At 39.0% G+C, this 21,935-nt stretch overlaps 9 protein-coding genes across 9 annotated transcripts; 4 read left to right on the forward strand and 5 right to left on the reverse strand.

Annotated features, from left to right (window-relative positions):
- Positions 1-152: 152 nt before the first annotated feature.
- TpMuguga_03g00914 (uncharacterized protein) lies at positions 153-1,592 on the forward strand (the record flags this gene model as incomplete). The annotated part of the gene is made up of 1 exon (XM_757636.1): positions 153-1,592. Exon 1 carries the CDS (start codon positions 846-848, stop codon positions 1,590-1,592), a length of 747 nt encoding a protein of 248 aa, XP_762729.2. The 5' UTR covers positions 153-845.
- Positions 1,593-2,141: 549 nt separating this feature from the next.
- TpMuguga_03g00915 (uncharacterized protein) lies at positions 2,142-4,190 on the forward strand (the record flags this gene model as incomplete). The annotated part of the gene is made up of 1 exon (XM_757637.1): positions 2,142-4,190. One exon carries the CDS (start codon positions 2,142-2,144, stop codon positions 4,188-4,190), a length of 2,049 nt encoding a protein of 682 aa, XP_762730.1.
- A 141-nt stretch (positions 4,191-4,331) lies between these two features.
- On the forward strand, positions 4,332-6,545 carry TpMuguga_03g00916 (uncharacterized protein; the record flags this gene model as incomplete). The annotated part of the gene is made up of 1 exon (XM_757638.1): positions 4,332-6,545. The coding sequence occupies one exon, from the start codon at positions 4,332-4,334 to the stop codon at positions 6,543-6,545; it is 2,214 nt and encodes a 737-aa protein (XP_762731.1).
- A 267-nt stretch (positions 6,546-6,812) lies between these two features.
- On the forward strand, positions 6,813-8,285 carry TpMuguga_03g00917 (uncharacterized protein; the record flags this gene model as incomplete). Its single annotated transcript, XM_757639.1, has 1 exon — positions 6,813-8,285. The coding sequence occupies exon 1, from the start codon at positions 7,749-7,751 to the stop codon at positions 8,283-8,285; it is 537 nt and encodes a 178-aa protein (XP_762732.2). The 5' UTR covers positions 6,813-7,748.
- A 1,462-nt stretch (positions 8,286-9,747) lies between these two features.
- TpMuguga_03g00918 (uncharacterized protein) lies at positions 9,748-11,565 on the reverse strand (the record flags this gene model as incomplete). The annotated part of the gene is made up of 1 exon (XM_757640.1): positions 9,748-11,565. One exon carries the CDS (start codon positions 11,563-11,565, stop codon positions 9,748-9,750), a length of 1,818 nt encoding a protein of 605 aa, XP_762733.1.
- A 1,298-nt stretch (positions 11,566-12,863) lies between these two features.
- On the reverse strand, positions 12,864-14,873 carry TpMuguga_03g00919 (uncharacterized protein; the record flags this gene model as incomplete). Its single annotated transcript, XM_757641.1, has 1 exon — positions 12,864-14,873. Exon 1 carries the CDS (start codon positions 14,454-14,456, stop codon positions 12,864-12,866), a length of 1,593 nt encoding a protein of 530 aa, XP_762734.2. The 5' UTR covers positions 14,457-14,873.
- Positions 14,874-14,935: 62 nt separating this feature from the next.
- Positions 14,936-17,073, reverse strand: TpMuguga_03g00920 (uncharacterized protein; the record flags this gene model as incomplete). Its single annotated transcript, XM_757642.2, has 1 exon — positions 14,936-17,073. The coding sequence occupies one exon, from the start codon at positions 17,071-17,073 to the stop codon at positions 15,073-15,075; it is 2,001 nt and encodes a 666-aa protein (XP_762735.1). The 3' UTR covers positions 14,936-15,072.
- A 644-nt stretch (positions 17,074-17,717) lies between these two features.
- On the reverse strand, positions 17,718-19,187 carry TpMuguga_03g00921 (uncharacterized protein; the record flags this gene model as incomplete). Its single annotated transcript, XM_757643.1, has 1 exon — positions 17,718-19,187. Exon 1 carries the CDS (start codon positions 18,459-18,461, stop codon positions 17,718-17,720), a length of 744 nt encoding a protein of 247 aa, XP_762736.2. The 5' UTR covers positions 18,462-19,187.
- A 1,487-nt stretch (positions 19,188-20,674) lies between these two features.
- TpMuguga_03g00922 (uncharacterized protein) lies at positions 20,675-21,934 on the reverse strand. Its single transcript, XM_757644.2, has one exon. It carries the CDS (start codon positions 21,458-21,460, stop codon positions 20,717-20,719), a length of 744 nt encoding a protein of 247 aa, XP_762737.2. The 5' UTR covers positions 21,461-21,934; the 3' UTR covers positions 20,675-20,716.
- Position 21,935: the final 1 nt, after the last annotated feature.

Below are 21,935 nucleotides of genomic sequence, written 5' to 3' on the forward strand. Positions count from 1 at the left end.
TAATGTAATACTAGAGTAAGAGAGTATGTGGTAGATACAAAGTAAGTAGCTAGGTAAATAGTTAAAGTAAGATTAGAAAGATAACTGAAACCAATAAGAAGTAAGAAGCTAACCAAAGCCAATACTAAACTAAAGTAAGAAGATAAGACTGAAACCAATACCGATCTAGGGCCACTGAGGTAGTAAAAGCTATCATACAGGGTCTCAATGGTAAGGTTGACAAACTCGCCACAGCTGTGGTAGCTAAAGTTGAACAGGCTCTCAAATCAGCTCAAGCTCAACAAGATCCTGTCAATCTTGATCTCACCGAAACCATCCAAGCTGTCCTCAATGCTGCTAATGGTCTCTCCGGTCAAGTCCAAGACGTCAAAACCCAACTCGAAGAACATCTTGAAATCACTAATATCCAATCTGGTGTTCCTAAATCTCAAGTCACTGAAGCCCTCGAAACCCTCACTGATCCTGCTAAAAGACAAGCTGCCGTCGCCGAAGTCAAAGGAGCCCTCGGTGCCAGTCACAATGATGAAGCCAAAATTGAGGACAAAGATCTCACCGATCCTGCCACAGAAGCTCTCAAATCTGTCAAACTCGACGGTCAGGCCGATGCAGTCAAAACTAAACTCACAACTACTGGCCAAACCAGAATCAGAACTGGCAGCAGCGGTGGCGATTCAATCAATACAGCTCTCGGAAAACTCCAAACATCAAATAAAGGTGATGCCATCCAAGACGTCCAATCCGCACTCTCAGCTGGTGATTCTGGTGCCAAAACTAAATTCGTTAGTCTATGGCACATTAAGGGCACTGATGGCTACAGTAGTCTAGATAATGCCCATTGGTACATTATGTTTCCATTCCTCATGGTCCTGGTTGGTATGGGTCTGGTCTTCTGCATATATCCTGCCATAGCTCCGGGAATGATTGTTCCATTTTACCTCATTGATAAGATTGAGATGGTACTGTTGATCATTACCATATTTCCAGCTCTGTATGTGGCAATTGCCAGAAGTGGTAAACTGATACAAGGTTTTGGTGGTTTCTTCAATCCCGTGTCTCCTACATGTAATTGGGGAGCCAAAAATGAACTACCCTGGATACCTGGAGTACCATTAGGCCAAGGATACCACTGGCACCTGACTGACCTAGTGATTCCCACAATGATCATTTTAGCCTATTTATTTATTTACTCACTGCATTACAGAGACTCATCAGTTGCCAGATCAATCATCAACCAACCCAAAATGTCTACATGTCTAACCATTCTATTCTATATGTGTCATGAGATCTCATTGGCTGTAGGATTTCCAGGTATCTTTGGTGGTAATGGAGGTGGTAGCATCCTAGCCCTTACGGCTCAGCTGATGGGAGCATTTCTGATGTGTCTGTTAGCTCCATATTCTGAAGGTTACATTATTGAGTATAAGAGACATGATCCTAGCAATTGGCCTACAGCAGGAATGACTAGGTGGAATGCCCTTAGGTACTGGACCAAACAGGCCTCAAAGAACTGCAATAAGAACCTAGCAGCATTGTTCACCAAGGACCTGAGAAGAGACCTGTTACTCTGCATAGAAAGAAATGAGCTAATCTAACAAAAGTTAAAGTAATAATGTAATGTAATCTAATACCAGAGTAAGAGAGTATGTGGTAATGTAATAGTAAGAGATAATGTAATCTAATACTAGAGTAAGAGTGAATGTAATACTGTAGTAGTAATGTAATGTAAAGTGATAATGTAATATGTAATGAGATGTAATACTGTAGTAGTAATCTAATAATAATGTAATGAGTATGTGATAGATAGATGTAGAGTGTGTGATAAATAGAAAGTATGTGATAGATAGATGTAGAGTGTGTGATAAATAGAAAGTATGTGATAGATAGATACTAATAAGATACTAATAAGATACTAAAGGATACTAAAGGATACTAAAGGATAGTAATAAGATACTAATAAGATACTAATAAGATACTAAAAGATAGTAATAAGATAGTTAGAGAATGTAATATGTAATACCTAAAAGTAGGTAGCAAGGTAAATAGTTAAACTAAAGAAATAAGATAACTGAAACCAATACTAAAGTAGAAGATAACTGAAACCAATAACTAATAAGAAGTAACTTAAGACTACTAAGGTAGTAATGGTACTAGGTAGTAGTCAGATACTTGCCCACTATGAGACCCTAATACCCGCCTCAGCCCACGCACTCAAAAAGGAAGCATCAAATCTATCCCAAAAGGCCGGAGAACTATCCACTAAGGCCCTAGCACTCAAAAATGGAGTCGAAGCTAATAATGCTGAAGCCGCTAAGGTTCTGAAGGCCAAGGCTGGCAAAGAACAAGAGGAAGGCAAGTTGAGGAAACTGGCAGAAACTCTTCACACCGCGGCCCATGCCCTACACAATGCAGTAGGTGGTAAAGATAGTAGTAAGGCCAGCGGTCTGGCCGCTGCAGTAGGCGCCGATGAAACCAGTGATACTGGTAAACTCCGATCCAACCTAAAGACACTCGCCGAAGCTACTGGTACTGGTACTGGTCTAACTGGTTCGGCCCAGGCTGTCACGGACCAATACACCCAAGTAGAAAGTAAATTCAGCGATGTCCAGACTCAAAATACTTCACAAAAATACGACAGTTACCAATCTAAGTACAAAGCCGTAGTGGATGCCTGGGAAGCCTTCAATGCAGTATATAAGGCTGAAGATAATCTCTACAACGCCCTCAACAGTGGTAGTGTTGCCAGCAATCTACAACAATCACTGTCCGAACTCAGTAGTGCCAATGCTGGAGATTTCCTAGATGTATGCTCTCAGGCCTCTGATGCACTCAAAAAGTACAACGCCCTAACGGAGGCCATCGAAAAACCCTATGACAAGTTAGAGGCTGTCAAGAAGTTCGAAACCGCGTACAAAAGCACAACAGGCAATATCAAAACCAATTACGAATCCATTGTCAATAACCTCACAGATCTCAAGAATGGGTTCACTGACGCACTTCGTATCAATAAGTTTTGGATAATAGTTTGGCCATCAGTCATAGCCCAGTGGCTTAATTTCTTAACATACTTGATACTTCTTATTGTCTATGTTCCTGGAGACAGTGGTCATCTAACAATGTTCTACTGGGTGATTGCTATATCTGGATTTGTGTTTGGTTTCTGCAACGTCACTGTGTTTGCTATTGATGTTAATTATTTGCCCATCTACATAGCTGGAGAAAATTGTTTTCCAGCTACCACTTCTCTGATCCACTACCTAAGTAGTCTGATGTTTGGTAACAGAAGGAAGTGGAACAGTGACTTTCTGATGGTCTACATAGACCTAGTGGTAGCCATCCTGATATCCTTTGCAGCTGCTGCCATGTGGACCTTAGCCTATCTGTCAAGTCACGCAAAGAAACAAGATAAATCTACTCCTGATTTTTTTTGGCACATTAATCCTCCAGGTGGCTACCAAGGCGAAATTGTTGATCCTAAAACCTTTATGCCATTCCTCATGGTCCTTGTCGGAATGGGACTGGTCTACTGCATATATCCAGCCATAGCTCCGGGAATGATTGTTCCATTTTACCTCGTGGATAAGATTGAGATGGTTCTGTTGATAGCTACCATATTTCCACCTCTCATTGTAGCCATAGTTACCAAATACAAGTTTGGCTGGTCACCTAAGGCAGCATGGACAGACAACTCTAAAGATTTTTTTCCTGGTTCTCCATGTAACTATATGTGGCATTTCTTTGACCTAGTGATTCCTACCATGATCATTTTAGCCTATTTATTTATTTACTCACTGCATTACAGAGACTCATCAGTTGCCAGATCAATCATCAATCAACCCAAAATGTCTACATGTCTAACCATTCTATTCTATATGTGTCATGAGATCTCATTGGCTGTAGGATTTCCAGGTATCTTTGGTGGTAATGGAGGTGGTAGCATATTGGCCCTTACGGCTCAGCTGATAGGTGCATTTCTGATGTGTCTGTTAGCTCCATATTCTGAAGGTTACATTATTGAGTATAAGAGACATGATCCTAGCAATTGGCCTACAGCAGGAATGACTAGGTGGAATGCCCTTAGGTACTGGACCAAAATGGCCTCCAAGAACTGCAATAAGAACCTAGCAGCATTGTTCACCAAGGACCTGAGAAGAGACCTGCTACTCTGCATAGAAAGAAATGAGCTAATCTAACAAAAAGATAATCTAACACTAATGGAGGTGGTATGTAATCTAACATAGTGATAATGTAATGAGTATGTGATAGATAGATGTAGAGTGTGTAATAAATAGAAAGTATGTGGTAGATAGATACCAATAGATAGTAATACATTGATGATGATAATGGTGGCTGACGGTATAGAACATGGAGCTAAACTGGCAGTAGAAACAGGCATATTCGGCAAAACCTACACATATAAAAAAGACGGTGACGCCAAAGAAGCCACTGACAACAAGGAGCTAAAACGCAATACCGTTGTCTATCCTTCCATAGCTGTCCAGTGGCTTAATTTCATAACCTACTTGATACTTCTTATAGTCTATGTACCTGGAGACAAAGGTCATCTAACAGCCTTTTACTTTGTGATTGCTGTTTCTGGATTTGTGTTTGGTCTCAGTAATGTGTTGACGTTTGCTATTGATGATAATTATTTACCCATCTACATAGCTGGAGAAAATTGTTTTCCAGCTACCACTTCTCTGATCCACTACCTGTCAACCCTAATGTTTGGTAACAGAAGGAAGTGGAACAGTGACTTCCTGATGGTCTACATAGACCTTGTGGTAGCCATTTTGCTGTCACTTCTGTCAGCTGTACTGTGGACCTTAGGATATGTGTCAAAGCATCCAACAGAAGAAGATGCTCTCAAACCAAAGGCCACTGAAGTAGTAACCAAGATCATAGAAGGTCTCAATGGTAAGATCAATAGCTCCGCTGAAGTGGTAGAAGCTATCGTAAAACACCTAGAATCCAAAATAGAAGAGGCCGGCACAAAAATTGAAGCCATCCAAGAAGTCAAACTGGCCATCGATCAGGCCATCCAAAGTGCCATCCAAAGTGCCCAAGCTAGAAGTGGTACCGCCACAGTCAAAGCTGTAGTTCAGTCAGTCCTCGAAGCCCTCAAAGCCCAAGCCACCCAAATCACTGAAGCGCTCACACCTCTAGACATCACAAATGCAGATAAAGATATCTCCGATGCTATCTCAACCACTCTCCCTAAACTCACTAACCTTAACCAAACGTATGATCCCAAAAAACATGATGCCACTACTATCCTCAAAGAAGCCCTTGCTGTTGTTGCCAAAGTCAAGGATGAACATCTCGACACTCCCATCAATGAAGTTCTCAATAAGGTCAATCTCCAAGGCCAAGCCGGTCAAGTCAAAAATAAACTCCAACAAGGTCCTAATCTGGGTATCACAGCTGATACAACTTCAATCTCTCAAGCCCTCCATAACCTCCAAGAAAATGGAAAACCCAAACCTGAGGCCATCGCCGCAGTCAAACAAGCCCTCGAAGCCACTAATATTACAGACACTGATCTCGATACACCAATCGGTACTGTCCTCACCACTAAGAATGGTCTCCAAGGTAAAATCCAAGCAGTCAAAACTAATCTCAAATCTGGTGGCGGTGGCCAAACCAATATCAATATCGGTGCCGACACAATCACTCTAGCCCTCGGAAAACTCCAACAAGAAGGACAACCCAATGCTACTGCCATCGCTGACGTACAATCCGCACTCTCTCAAGGCACTGAAAAGGACCCATACATCCAGCTATGGCACATTAATCCTCCAGGTGGCTACCAAGGCGAAATTGTTGATCCTAAAACCTTTATGCCATTCCTCATGGTCCTTGTCGGAATGGGACTGGTCTACTGCATATATCCAGCCATAGCTCCGGGAATGATTGTTCCATTTTACCTCGTGGATAAGATTGAGATGGTACTGTTGATAGCTACCATATTTCCACCTCTCATTGTAGCCATAGTTACCAAATACAAGTTTGGCTGGTCACCTAAGGCAGCATGGACAGACAACTCTAAAGATTTTTTTCCTGGTTCTCCATGTAACTATATGTGGCATTTCTTTGACCTAGTGATTCCTACCATGATCATTTTAGCCTATTTATTTATTTACTCACTGCATTACAGAGACTCATCAGTTGCCAGATCAATCATCAACCAACCCAAAATGTCTACATGTCTAACCATTCTATTCTATATGTGTCATGAGATTTCATTGGCTGTAGGATTTCCAGGTATCTTTGGTGGTAATGGAGGTGGTAGCATATTGGCCCTTACGGCTCAGCTGATGGGAGCATTTCTGATGTGTCTGTTAGCTCCATATTCTGAAGGTTACATTATTGAGTATAAGAGACATGATCCTAGCAATTGGCCTACAGCAGGAATGACTAGGTGGAATGCCCTTAGGTACTGGACCAAAATGGCCTCCAAGAACTGCAATAAGAACCTAGCAGCATTGTTCACCAAAGACCTGAGAAGAGACCTGTTACTCTGCATAGAAAGAAATGAGCTAATCTAACAAAGTGATAATCTAACAAAAAAGTAGAGTAAGAGAGTATATGTAATAGTAAGAGTGAATGTAATAATGTAATGTAATAAGATAGTAATGTAATGTGATAAAGTGAAGAGTATGTGGTAGATAGATATCTATAAAGTAGGTAGCTAGGTAATTAGTTAAAGTAACTAAAGTAAAAGAAATAAGCTAACTGAAACCAAAACTAACCAAACTAAGATAACTGAAACCAATACCAAGTAAAAGTAAGAAGATACCTGAAACCAATAATAATCTAAGGCCACTGAAGTAGTAGACGCTATCATACAGGGTCTCAACGAAAAGGTATCCATTGCCACCAAGGTAGTAAAAGCAGTCATAGCAACCCTCAAAGCAGCTCAAGCTGAACCTAGTAGTCCTACTGCTACTGTTAATACAGCTGATCATATCACAGATCCTACCACAGCTGCTCTCACTGGCACTGGTCTAGATACCGCAACCGTTGCCGATGCTTTCACAGAACCAGAATCATCTGGAACAGGACTTAATATTCAAGATCAAAGTGAAATCGCTGATGCTCTCCTATTACTAGAAGCTAGTGGACAACCCTTACATGATGCCATCGATACAGTCCAAGCCAAAATTGAGGAAGCTGTTGCCACTGCTGTAGTAACTAAAGTAATAGCAGCTCTCAATGGTCAAACTAGTGGTGATGTTAATCCAGAAACTCATCTCCAAACTCCCACCACAACTGTCCTCTCCAAGGTCAAACTCCAATCTCAACTCACCGGCGTTGTCGCAGCACTCAAAGCAAAAATTAGCTTTTCAGAAGGTAGTACTACAGTCGAAGTCTCTGCAGCTCTCCCAAAACTCCAACAAGATGATAATGATCCCAAACCTGAAGTCATCGGTGCAGTCAAAACCCCTCTCAAAGCCACTACTGTTCAGGCCGGTAGAGATCTAACCGGTCCTGCCACAGATGTTCTCCAGAAGGTCAAACTCCAAGGACAGGCCGGTCAAATTCCCAATGCTCTCCTCACTGTCGGTATTACAGCTAATAGTACTAAAATAGCTGCAGCCATCAACACACTCACTACTCAAAAAACTACTGCCATCAACGCTGTTAAAAAAAAACTCAAACAAGATGGTGCCAGAGCCCAATTCATTAGTCTATTCCACCTTAAGGGCACTGATGGCTACAGTAGTCTAGATGATGTCAAATGGTACATTATGTTTCCATTTCTCATGGTCCTTGTTGGTATGGGACTGGTCTACTGCATATATCCAGCCATAGCTCCTGGAATGATTGTTCCATTTTACCTGGTTGATAAGATTGAGATGGTTCTGTTGATCCTGACCATATTTCCAGCTCTGTATGTGGCCGTTGCCAGAAGTGGTAAATTGATACAAGGTTTTGGTGGTTTCTTTAATCCTGTGTCTCCTACATGTAATTGGGGAGCCAAAAATGAAGCTCCATGGCTACCAAGTGATTTAGGCTCTGGATACCACTGGCACCTGACTGACCTCGTGATTCCCATCATGATCATTTTAGCATATTTATTTATTTACTCACTGCATTACAGAGACTCATCAGTTGCCAGATCAATCATCAACCAACCCAAAATGTCTACATGTCTAACCATTCTATTCTATATGTGTCATGAGATCTCATTGGCTGTAGGATTTCCAGGTCTACTAGGAAACAGTGGATTCAGTAGCATCCTAGCCCTCATGGCTCAGCTGATGGGAGCATTATTCGGTTTTTGAATGATTTATAACTGTTAAATAGCTGTGTGGTCAGAACTAGTAATACGAGTTTGTAATCATTTGGCTTATTATTAGACAATTATCAATAAGTGGGATATCTTTCTTGGTTGTAGTGGTATAGTCATAGATTTATTAGTAGTTAATGATCATCATAACTTAATAAGAATTTCTTGAAGATCTTAAACTTAATCATTAATACTTTTAATGAGTTAATTAATCAATGAATCTTCTTTAAATGTTTAGTTATTTGTCTTTGAGTGAAAAGACATTAGATAGTTTTAAGATTAGGTGGGTCTTTGGAGATTATTGATTCAAGAGTTTTGAAACTTGATCACTAAACTGTATAACATACATGAAACATTCCTAATATGTACAATTAGTGACACATCTAAAATATAGTAGAAAAAAATGTGAAAAAATTAAACATAACATAAAAACAGTAAAACAGAAAATAACTTTAATAACAAACTAGGTGAGAAGTTACTGTTTGAAAAATAAAAAGTAACCAATAGCTTGATTAGTCAGATTCCTGAATAACTGTTATAATTAAGAGCTGACAAAAACTTAACACTAAGTAAGATATTAACTTCCAGAGTCCAAAGGTAGAAACTAACTCAATCACTGAGAAAGTTAACTTAGTACCATTATTATTAACCAGAATTAGCCAGTATGTATGACAAAGTGTTAGTTATACTAATATGTTTGGAAAGAATGATAGAGATTGGAACTGATTAAAGATAGTTATAATATAAAGGTCAAAAACTGACACTGGCTGGGGGAAACCTAAAGGCATATTTTAAAAATTGGGACCTGAGTAGGTATATAAGGTAATACCTTAAACTATCTTAGTGTTGATAGCACATCTAAGTGTTAATATAGTAAAAGAGTATAGTGGAATGAGTGTAAAATTATACAAAGGAAGTTTTTGTAGTTTGGTTGAAGGAATCTTGTTTTATCCACACAATGTGTAGGTAAATTCCTCATTCTTATCTATGCCTTAATTTATTAGAGTTTATTAGTTTGTCGATTTTTTATTTTTATAATTCTTTCACAATATTCTTGAAGCTCTAAAGACTATCTTCTGGTGATTATTCTAGAGTCGACGCTCCTGGGAACTTGTTTCCTTTACGATTAAAGAGTTTAATATTTTTAACACTTGAGTTTAGAGTTACTTTAAGACCACTTTGGAATTGAATACTAACTATATCTTCCAGAAGATTATATTGTGAATTTTTGGTCAGTCTGTATCCCAACCGCTGCAATAGTTTAGTATCAAAGTTAAAGTCAATAACATACTTGAACTAATTTAAATATACAACATATTTATTACTCAGTTGCTGGATATAGTTTAAATCACTTCATCTTCAAAATAGAATCGTAATTCTCTCATGTTTAGTCTTGACTCTGTAATATGTTTCCATTTTCCAGCATTATCCCGATAAACAATGTGTAATTATAGTTTTTACGTAAAATTATCAAGTATCTCATGACACATATAGAATAGAATGGTTAGACATGTAGACATTTTGGGTTGGTTGATGATTGATCTGGCAACTGATGAGTCTCTGTAATGCAGTGAGTAAATAAATAAATAGGCTAAAATGATCATGGTCGGAATCACGAGGTCAAAGAAATGCCACAGATAGTTACATGGAGAACCAGGTGCCCATGGATCACCAGAGTTGTCCTTCCATTCTGCCTTAGGTGACCAGCCAAACTTGTATTTGGTAACTATGGCTACAATGAGAGGTGGAAATATGGTAGCTATCAACAGAACCATCTCAATCTTATCAACGAGGTAAAATGGAACAATCATTCCAGGAGCTATGGCAGGATATATGCAGTAGACCAGACCCATACCAACCAGGACCATGAGGAATGGCATAAAGGTTTTAGGATTAACAATTTCACCTTGGTAGCCATCTGGAGGATTAATGTGCCAAAAAGTATCAGGGTCATTATTAGTTTTATCTTCTTTCTTTTTGTGACTTGACAGATAGGCTACAGTCCACATGGCAGCAGCTGCAAAGGATATTAGGATGGCTACCACTAGGTCTATGTAGACCATCAGGAAGTCACTGTTCCACTTCCTTCTGTTACCAAACATTAGGGATGACAGGTAGTGGATCAGAGAAGTGGTAGCTGGAAATGAGTTTTCTCCAGCTATGTAGATGGGCAAATAATTATCATCAATAGCAAACGTCAACACATTACTGAGACCAAACACGAATCCAGAAACAGCAATCACCCAGTAAAACATTGTTAGATGACCACTGTCTCCAGGAACATAGACAAACAGAAGTATCACGTATGTTAAGAAATTAAGCCACTGGGCTATGACTGATGGCCAAACTATTATCCAAAACTTATTGATACGAAGTGCGTCATTGAAGGCATTCTTGAGATCTGTGTGGTTATCGACAATTTCTGTGTAATTTTGTTTGATATCATTGGTAGTGCTTTTGTAGGCGGATTCGAATTTCTTGACATCCTCTAGTTTTTCTTTGATAGCCTTCGTTAGGATGTTGTATTTCTTGAGTGCTTCAGAGGCCTTAGAGCAGACATCTAATAGATCATCTTCAGGGGCACTATTGAGTTGGTTGAGTGAGCTAGATAGATTGCTGGCAGGGTTGGTGAGGGCTGTATTCAGATGTTCTTCAGCCTTATAGACTGCATTGAAGGCATTCCAGGCCTTGACTACCGCTAGGTACTTGTCTTGGTTATTGTTGTATGCTCTTCGTGAATCATTTTGAGTCTGGACCTGTTGGAATGCCTGTGCTACTTGGGCGTATTGGGATTTTACCTTGCCGGCCGGAGCAGTTAGATCAGTACTAGCAATGGCAAGATCTACGAGAGCCTTTATGAGTGAGTTTCCTCCTGATGTTTTGATTTCTTCCCAGGTATTGGCTGTGTTGAGGTTATTCCAATCATCTGTTGTGAATTTGGAGTAGTTTAGGACGGCTTTGGCTAGTTTGTATGCCTCATGATCACCTGGGCCTGCTTGTTGGTGAACTGCATTGTGAAGTTTATTGGTAGTGTACATGAGATTCCAGACCAGATGCCAGAGTCTACCATCGTTACGACCAGTGCCAATCTTGGCCTTCAGAACCTTGGCGGCATTAGGATCACTATTAGCTCTATCTACCTCATTTTTGAGTCCGTTGGCCTTGGTGGATAGTTCTTGTGCCTTTTGGGATAGATTGGCCTCTTTGAGTGCATAGGCTGAGGCAGGTATTAGCTTCTCATATTGGACTAGTAGCTGACTACTACCTATTAACATTACTACCTTAGTAGTCTTAGTTACTTCTTCTTTAGTATTGGTTTCAGTCACCTTCTTCTTTGGTATTAGTTCTGGTTTCAGTCATAGTCTTACTCTTACTTTTACTTTAACTAGCTACCTAGCTATTTACTTTTAGGTATTACATTTCCTTTTAGTTTAGTATTACATATTACATTCTCTGACTATCTTATTAGTATCTTATTAGTATCTCTTACTATCTTATTGATATCTTATTAGTGTCTCTTAGTATCTATTAGTATCTTTTAGTATCTAACTACCACATACTCTTTACTTTATTACATTACATTATCACATTACATCACATTACATTCTCTCTTACTCTAGTATTAGATTACATCTTACTCTTTTGTTAGATTAGCTCATTTCTTTCTATGCAGAGTAACAGGTCTCTTCTCAGGTCCTTGGTGAACAGTTTAGCATTAGCTATTTACCACATTCCAGATTAGTTAGGTATTAGGTTTAGTATCAGATTAGTATTGGTTTCAGTTACCTTATTACTTACTTTTAGGTATTACATTTTATTTAGGTATTACATATTACATTCTCTTACTATCTTATTAATATCTCATTACTATCCTTTAGTATCTTTTACTGTCTATCTATCACACATTCTTTACTTTATTACATTACATTATCACATCACATCATCACTTATTATTACATTCTAACTTTACTTTATTACATTCACTCTTGTTAGATTATTATCACATCATCACTTTACATTACATCACTACATTCTCTCTTACTCTCTTACTCTAGTATTACATTATCACTTTGTTAGATTATCAGTCTTATTACTTTACATCATTACTTTACATACTCTATTACTCTTTTGTTAGATTATCTTTTTGTTAGATTAGCTCATTAACTCTACTATTACATTATCTCCTACTCTCTTACTCTTTTGTTAGATTAGCTCATTTCTTATTACATTACTACTCTAGTATTACATTACATTACATACTCCCTCCATTAGTATTAGATTAGCTCACTACCACTACTATTACTACAGTATTACATTCTCTCTTACTCTAGTATTAGATTAACTCTCTAACTCTAGTATTAGATTATCTTTTTACATTACATTATCTCTTTACGTTACAGTCTTATTACATACTCTCTTACTAGATTACATTACTGTCTTATTACATTACATCATCACATTATCACTATCTCTCTTACTCTAGTATTAGATTACATTATCTCTTACTATTACATTACCACATACTCTCTTACTCTGGTATTAGATTACATTATCTTATTACTTTATCTTTTTGTTAGATTAGCTCATTTCTTTCTATGCAGAGTAGCAGGTCTCTTCTCAGGTCCTTGGTGAACAATGCTGCTAGGTTCTTATTGCAGTTCTTTGAGGCCATTTTGGTCCAGTACCTAAGGGAATTCCACCTAGTCATTCCTGCTGTAGGCCAATTGCTAGGATCATGTCTCTTATACTCAATAATGTAACCTTCAGAATATGGAGCTAACAGACACATCAGAAATGCACCTATCAGCTGTGCCGTAAGGGCTAATATGCTACCACCTCCATTACCACCAAAGATACCTGGAAATCCTACAGCCAATGAGATCTCATGACACATATAGAATAGAATGGTTAGACATGTAGACATTTTGGGTTGGTTGATGATTGATCTGGCAACTGATGAGTCTCTGTAATGCAGTGAGTAAATAAATAAATAGGCTAAAATGATCATGGTAGGAATCACTAGGTCAGTTAGGTGCCAGTGGTATCCAGTGCCTAAATCACTTGGTAGCCAAACAGGTTTATTGGTGGCTCCCCAATTACATGTAGGAGACACGGGATCAAAGAAACCACCAAAACCTGGTATCAGTTTACCACTTCTGGCAATTGCTACATACAGAGCTGGAAATATGGTAGCTATCAACAGAACCATCTCAATCTTATCAACGAGGTAAAATGGAACAATCATTCCAGGAGCTATGGCAGGATATATGCAGAAGACCAGTCCCATACCAACAAGGACCATGAGAAATGGAAACATAATGTACCAATGGGCACTATCTAGACTACTGTAGCCATCAGTGCCCTTAATGTGCCATAGACTTGTGAATTGGGTTTTGGCAGTACCTTGAGAGAGAGCGGATTGGACATCAGCGAGGGCATCATCTTTGGGTTCTTTTTCACCAGTAGTACCAGATTTAAGTTGTTCAAGTTTTCCGAGGGCTTGAGTGATTGAATCGCCACCGCTGCTGCCAGTTCTGATTCTGGTTTGGCCAGTAGTTGTGAGTTTAGTTTTGACTGCATCGGCCTGACCGTCGAGTTTGACAGATTTGAGAGCTTCTGTGGCCGGTCCTTGAAGATCAGTGTCCTCAATTTTGGCTTCATCATTGTGACTGGCACCGAGGGCTCCTTTGACTTCGGCGACGGCAGCTTGTTTTTTAGCAGGATCAGTGAGGGTTTCGAGGGCTTCAGTGACTTGAGATTTAGGAACACCAGATTGGATATTAGTGATTTCAAGATGTTCTTCGAGTTGGGTTTTGACGGCATCGGCTTTAGTGGAGAGACCATTAGCAGCATTGAGGACAGCTTGGATGGTTTCGGTGAGATCAAGATTGACAGGATCTTGTTGAGCTTGAGCTGATTTGAGAGCCTGTTCAACTTTAGCTACCACAGCTGTGGCGAGTTTGTCAACCTTACCATTGAGACCCTGTATGATAGCTTTTACTACCTCAGTGGCCTTAGATTTGAGAGCGTCATCTTCTGTTGGATGCTTTGAAACATATCCTAAGGTCCACATGACAGCTGATAGGAGTGACAGTAAAATGGCTACCACAAGGTCTATGTAGACCATCAGGAAGTCACTGTTCCACTTCCTTCTGTTACCAAACATTAGGGATGACAGGTAGTGGATCAGAGAAGTGAGGACTGGAAATGAGTTTTCTCCAGCTATGTAGATGGGCAAATAATTATCATCAATAGCAAACGTCAACACATTACTGAGACCAAACACAAATCCAGAAACAGCAATCACAAAGTAAAAGGCTGTTAGATGACCTTTGTCTCCAGGTACGTAGACTAAAAGAAGTATCAAGTAGGTTATGAAATTAAGCCACTGGACAGCTATGGAAGGATAGACAACGGTATTGCGTTTTAGTTCCTTGTTGTCAGTGGCTTCTTTGGCGTCACCGTCTTTTTTATATGTGTAGGTAGTGCCGAATATGTTGTCAAAGTCTACTGCCAGTTTAGCTCCATGTTCTATACCGTCTGCCACAACGAATGCTGGAAGACACCAAAGCTCTTTCACTTTTTACTACTTTATCTACCAGTACTTTATCTACTTCCTTTATCTATCTACCACATACTCTTCACTTTATTACATTACATTATCACTTTACTTTATTACATTAAGCTTTATTAGATTACATCATACTCTTACTCTGGTGTTAGATTACCACTTTGTTAGATTACATTCTCCCTCCATTAGTATTAGATTACTTTAACTTTTGTTAGATTAGCTCATTTCTTTCTATGCATAGTAACAGGTCTCTTCTCAGGTCTTTGGTGAACAATGCTGCTAGGTTCTTATTGCAGTTCTTGGAGGCCATTTTGGTCCAGTACCTAAGGGCATTCCACCTAGTCATTCCTGCTGTAGGCCAATTGCTAGGATCATGTCTCTTATACTCAATAATGTAACCTTCAGAATATGGAGCTAACAGACACATCAGAAATGCACCTATCAGCTGAGCCGTAAGGGCTAGGATGCTACCACCTCCATTACCACCAAAGATACCTGGAAATCCTACAGCCAATGAGATCTCATGACACATATAGAATAGAATGGTTAGACATGTAGACATTTTGGGTTGGTTGATGATTGATCTGGCAACTGATGAGTCTCTGTAATGCAGTGAGTAAATAAATAAATAGGCTAAAATGATCATGGTAGGAATCACTAGGTCAGTTAGGTGCCAGTGGTATCCTTGGCCTAATGGTACTCCAGGTATCCAGGGTAGTTCATTTTTGGCTCCCCAATTACATGTAGGAGACACGGGATCAAAAAAGTCACCAAAACCTGGTATCAGTTTACCACTTCTGGCAATTGCCACATACAGAGCTGGAAATATGGTGGCTATCAACAGAACCATCTCAATCTTATCCACGAGGTAAAATGGAACAATCATTCCAGGAGCTATGGCTGGATATATGCAGTAGACTAGACCCATACCAATCAGGACCATAAGAAATGGAAACATAATGTACCAATGGGCACTATCTAGACTACTGTAGCCATCAGTGCCCTTAATGTGCCATAGACTTGTGAATTGGGTTTTGGCAGTACCTTGAGAGAGAGCGGATTGGACATCTTGGACGGCCTCAGGTTTGGGTTCTTTTTCACCAGTAGTAGTACCAGGTTTATTTTGTTCAAGTTTTGTGAGGGCTTGAGTGATTGAATCGCCGATATTTATTTGGGTTTTACCACTACCACCAGATTTGAGATTAGTTTTGACTGCACCTGCCTGATTTTGGAGTTTGACAGTTTTGAGAGCTTCTGTGGCCGGTCCTTGAAGATCAGTGTCCTCTACTTTGGCGGTATCATTGGCAGTGGTACCACCGAGAGCTCCTTTGACTATGTCGACGGCAGCTTGTTTTTTAGCAGGATCAGTGAGGGTTTCGAGGGCTTCAGTGACCACAGCTTGAGCAACACCATTACCAGGAGTGATACTAAGATGTGATTCGAGAGCTTCTTTGACGCTTTGGACTTGACCTTGGAGACCATTATCTGTTTTGAGGACTCCACTGATGTTAGTGGTGAGATTAACTGTGACATTACCTTGATCTTGAGGTTGAGCTAGAGGTTGGAGAGCTTGTTTGAGAGCCTGTTCAACTGCAGTTACCACAGCTTCGGAGAGTCTGTCGACCTTTTCATTGAGATGTTGTATGATCTTATTTACTACCTCAGTGGCCTTAGATTTGAGAGCGTCATCTTCTGTTGGATGCTTTGAAACATATCCTAAGGTCCACATGACAGCTGATAGGAGTGACAGTAAAATGGCTACCACAAGGTCTATGTAGACCATCAGGAAGTCACTGTTCCACTTCCTTCTGTTACCAAACATTAGGGATGACAGGTAGTGGATCAGAGAAGTGAGGACTGGAAATGAGTTTTCTCCAGCTATGTAGATGGGTAAATAATTATCATCAATAGCAAACGTCAACACATTACTGAGACCAAACACGAATCCAGAAACTGCAATCACAAAGTAGAAGGCTGTTAGATGACCTCTGTCTCCAGGTACATAGACTAAAAGAAGTATCAAGTAGGTTATGAAATTAAGCCACTGGACAGCTATGGAAGGATAGACAACGGTATTGCGTTTTAGTTCCTTGTTGTCAGTGGCTTCTTTGGCGTCACCGTCTTTTTTATATGTGTAGGTTTTGCCGAATATGTCTGTTTCTACTGCCAGTTTAGCTCCATGTTCTATACCGTCAGCCACCATTATCATCATCAGTGTATTACTATCTATTGGTATCTATCTACCACATACTCTTCACTTTATTACATTAAGCTTTATTAGATTATCACATTACATTCTCTCTTACTCTAGTATTAGATTATCTCTCTTACTCTTGTATTACATAATCTCTTACTCTTTTATTACATTAGTTCATTTCTTTCACTATTACTATTACCACTTACTATCACTTTACATTACATTCTCTCTTACTATCTCTTACTCTGGTATTAGATTACATCATCTCCTACTCTATTACTTTTTTGTTAGATTATCTCTTTGTTAGATTAGCTCATTTCTTTCTATGCAGAGTAACAGGTCTCTTCTCAGGTCCTTGGTGAACAGTTTAGCATTAGCTATTTACCACATTCCAGATTAGTTAGGTATTAGGTTTAGTATCAGATTAGTATAGTATTAGTATCGGTTTCAGTCTTATCTTACTACTTGGTATAGTATTGGTTTCAGTTATCTTCTTACTTTAGTTTAACTATCTACCTAGCTACATACTTTATATCTATTTACCACATACTCTCTTTTATTACATTAAGCTTTACTAGATTACATTATCTTATTACATCATTACATTTATCATTCTTATTACATTAACTCTCTAACTCTAGTGTTAGATTACCACTTTGTTAGATTAGCTCATTTCTTTCTATGCAGAGTAACAGGTCTCTTCTCAGGTCCTTGGTGAACAATGCTGCTAGGTTCTTATTGCAGTTCTTTGAGGCCATTTTGGTCCAGTACCTAAGGGCATTCCACCTAGTCATTCCTGCTGTAGGCCAATTGCTAGGATCATGTCTCTTATACTCAATAATGTAACCTTCAGAATATGGAGCTAACAGACACATCAGAAATGCACCCATCAACTGTGCCGTTAGGGCTAAGATGCTACCACCTCCATTACCACCAAAGATACCTGGAAATCCTACAGCCAATGAGATCTCATGACACATATAGAATAGAATGGTTAGACATGTAGACATTTTGGGTTGGTTGATGATTGATCTGGCAACTGATGAGTCTCTGTAATGCAGTGAGTAAATAAATAAATAGGCTAAAATGATCATTGTGGGAATCACTAGGTCAGTTAGGTGCCAGTGGTATCCAGTGCCTAAATCACTTGGTAGCCAAACAGGTTTATTGGTGGCTCCCCAATTACATGTAGGAGACACGGGATCAAAGAAACCACCAAAACCTGGTATCAGTTTACCACTTCTGGCAATTGCTACATACAGAGCTGGAAATATGGTAGCTATCAACAGTACCATCTCAATCTTATCAATCAGGTAGAATGGAACAATCATTCCAGGAGCTATGGCAGGATATATGCAGTAGACCAGACCCATTCCTACAAGGACCATAAGAAATGGAAACATAATGTACCAATGGGCACTATCTAGACTACTGTAGCCATCAGTGCCCTTAATGTGCCATAGCTGGATGTATGGATCTTTATCAGTACCTTGAGAGAGAGCGGATTGGACGTCAGCGATGGCTTCAGGTTTGGGTTCTTTTTCTTGACTACTACCAGGTTTAGTTTGTTTGAGTTTTCCGAGAGCTGCAGTGATTGAATGGCCGATATTTATTTGGGTTTTACCACTACCACCAGTTGTGAGTTTAGTTTTGACTGCACCTGCCTGATTTTGGAGTTTGACAGTTTTGAGAGCAGTTGTGGCAGGTGCGGTGAGATCTTTATCCTCTATTTTAGCGGTATCATTGGCACTGGGACCACCGAGAGCTCCTTTGACTGCGGCGATGGCAGCTTGTTTTTTAGATTGGAGGTTTTGGATGGCTGCCTGGACTGCAGATTTATCAACACCACCTTGGATATTAGTGATTTCAAGATGTTTTTCGAGAGCTTCTTTGACGTTTTGGACTAGAGTGGTGAGACCATTATTATCGGTGAGGACATTACTGATGGGACTGTCGAGATTAGTTGTGACTTTATCACCTTGACCTTCAGGTTGAGGTTGAGATTGGAGAGCCTGTTTGAGAGCCTGTTCAACTTTATCTACCACCTCAGAGGCGAGTCTGTCAACCTTACCATTGAGACCCTTTATGATCTTGGTTACTATTTCAGTGGCCTTAGATCGGTATTGGTTTCAGTCTTATCTTCTTACTTTAGTTTAGTATTGGCTTTGGTTAGCTTCTTACTTCTTATTGGTTTCAGTTATCTTTCTAATCTTACTTTAACTATTTACCTAGCTACTTACTTTGTATCTACCACATACTCTCTTACTCTAGTATTACATTACCTCTTTACTAGATTACATTACTCCATTACATTACCACTTTATTAGATTACATTAGTCTTATTACATTACATTAGTATCTTATTACTCTTACTCTTACTCTTTTGTTAGATTATATACTCTCTTACTATCACATATCTCTTACTCTAGTATTAGATTATCTCTTTACATTACATTATCTCTTACTCTAGTATTAGATTATCACTTTACATTACATTATCTCTTACTCTAGTATTAGATTATCTCTTTACATTACATTATCTCTTACTCTAGTATTAGATTATCACTTTACATTACATTAACTCTTACTCTAGTATTACATTAACACTTTACATTACAGCCTTACTACATTACTTACTAATCTACCACATTACTTACACTCTTACTTTAGTATCACTCTGTTAGATTAGCTCATTTCTTTCTTTTTAGTATCTTATTACTATCTTATTACTATCTTATTACTATCCTTTAGTATCTATTACTATCTTATTAGTGTCTTATTACTGTCTTATTACTGTCTTATTAGTATCCTTTAGTATCTATTACTATCTTATTACTTTACATTATTACATTCTTACATACTCTCTTACTTTGTGTTAGATTCACTCTTACTTTGTGTTAGATTCACTCTTACTTTGTTAGATTATCTTTTACTCTAGTGTTAGATTAGCTCATTTCTTTCTATGCAGAGTAACAGGTCTCTTCTCAGGTCCTTGACAACGGGTTAGCATTATCTATTTACCACATTCCAGATTAGTTTAGTATTAGTTTAGTATTAGATTAGTATTAGATTAGTATCAGATTAGTATTGGATTAGTATTGGTTTCAGTTAGCTTACTTTTAGTTTAACTATCTACCTTACTACATACTTTTAGGCATTACATTCTCTCTTTCTCTAGTATTACATTACATTACTCTCTTACTACTTTGTGTTACATTATCACTTCGTTAGATTAGTTCATTTCTTTCTATGCAGAGTAACAGGTCTCTTCTCAGGTCCTTGGTGAACAGGTTTGTATCATCTATTTACCACATTCCAGTTTAGTTAGGTATTTGATTAGGTATCAGATTAGTTTAGTATTGGTTTCAGTTAGCTTACTAGTTTCTTTTGTTTAGTTTTAGTTATCTACTTACTAGTTTAGTATTAGTTTCAGTTAGCTTACTACTTACTTTGGTATTGGTTTCAGTTATCTTACTTTTACATTAACTAATTACCTAGCTATTTACTTTATTATTATCTACCACATATCATTCACTTTATTATTACATTACTATTACATTACATTATCTCTTTGTTAGTGTTAGATTATCTCTCTTACTCTTGTATTACATAATCTCTTACTCTTTTATTACATACTCTCTTTATTTCTTTTACTTTGTTAGATTAGCTCATTTCTTTCTATGCAGAGTAACAGGTCTCTTCTCAGGTCCTTGGTGAACAATGCTGCTAGGTTCTTATTGCAGTTCTTTGAGGCCATTTTGGTCCAGTACCTAAGGGCATTCCACCTAGTCATTCCTGCTGTAGGCCAATTGCTAGGATCATGTCTCTTATACTCAATAATGTAACCTTCAGAATATGGAGCTAACAGACACATCAGAAATGCACCTATCAGCTGTGCCGTTAGGGCTAAGATGCTACCACCTCCATTACCACCAAAGATACCTGGAAATCCTACAGCCAATGAGATCTCATGACACATATAGAATAGAATGGTTAGACATGTAGACATTTTGGGTTGGTTGATGATTGATCTGGCAACTGATGAGTCTCTGTAATGCAGTGAGTAAATAAATAAATAGGCTAAAATGATCATGGTGGGAATCACTAGGTCAGTTAGGTGCCAGTGGTATCCAGTGCCTAAATCACTTGGTAGCCAAACAGGTTTATTGGTGGCTCCCCAATTACATGTAGGAGACACGGGATCAAAGAAACCACCAAAACCTGGTATCAGTTTACCACTTCTGGCAATTGCTACATACAGAGCTGGAAATATGGTAGCTATCAACAGAACCATCTCAATCTTATCAATGAGGTAAAATGGAACAATCATTCCAGGAGCTATGGCAGGATATATGCAGTAGACCAGACCCATTCCTACAAGGACCATAAGGAATGGAAACATAATGTACCACTGGGCACTATCTAGACTACTGTAGCCATCAGTGCCCTTAATGTGCCATAGCTGGATGTATGGATCTTTATCAGTACCTTGAGAGAGAGCGGATTGGACGTCAGCGATGGCTTCAGGTTTGGGTTCTTTTTCACCAGTAGTAGTACCAGGTTTAGTTTGTTTGAGTTTTCCGAGAGCTGCAGTGATTGAATGGCCGATATTTATTTGGGTTTTACCACTACCACCAGTTGTGAGTTTAGTTTTGACTGCACCTGCCTGAGCTTCTAGTTTGACAGTTTTGAGAGCTTTTGTGGCAGGTGCGGTGAGATCTTTGTCCTCAATTTTAGCGGTATCATTGGCACTGGGACCACCGAGAGCTCCTTTGACTGCGGCGATGGCAGCTTGTTTTTTAGATTGGAGGTTTTGGATGGCTGCCTGGACTGCAGATTTATCAACACCACCTTGGATATTAGTGATTTCAAGATGT

The sequence above is a fragment of the Theileria parva genome (assembly GCF_000165365.1).
Source record: "Theileria parva strain Muguga chromosome 3 map unlocalized ctg_545, whole genome shotgun sequence".
Lineage (NCBI taxonomy): Eukaryota > Apicomplexa > Aconoidasida > Piroplasmida > Theileriidae > Theileria > Theileria parva.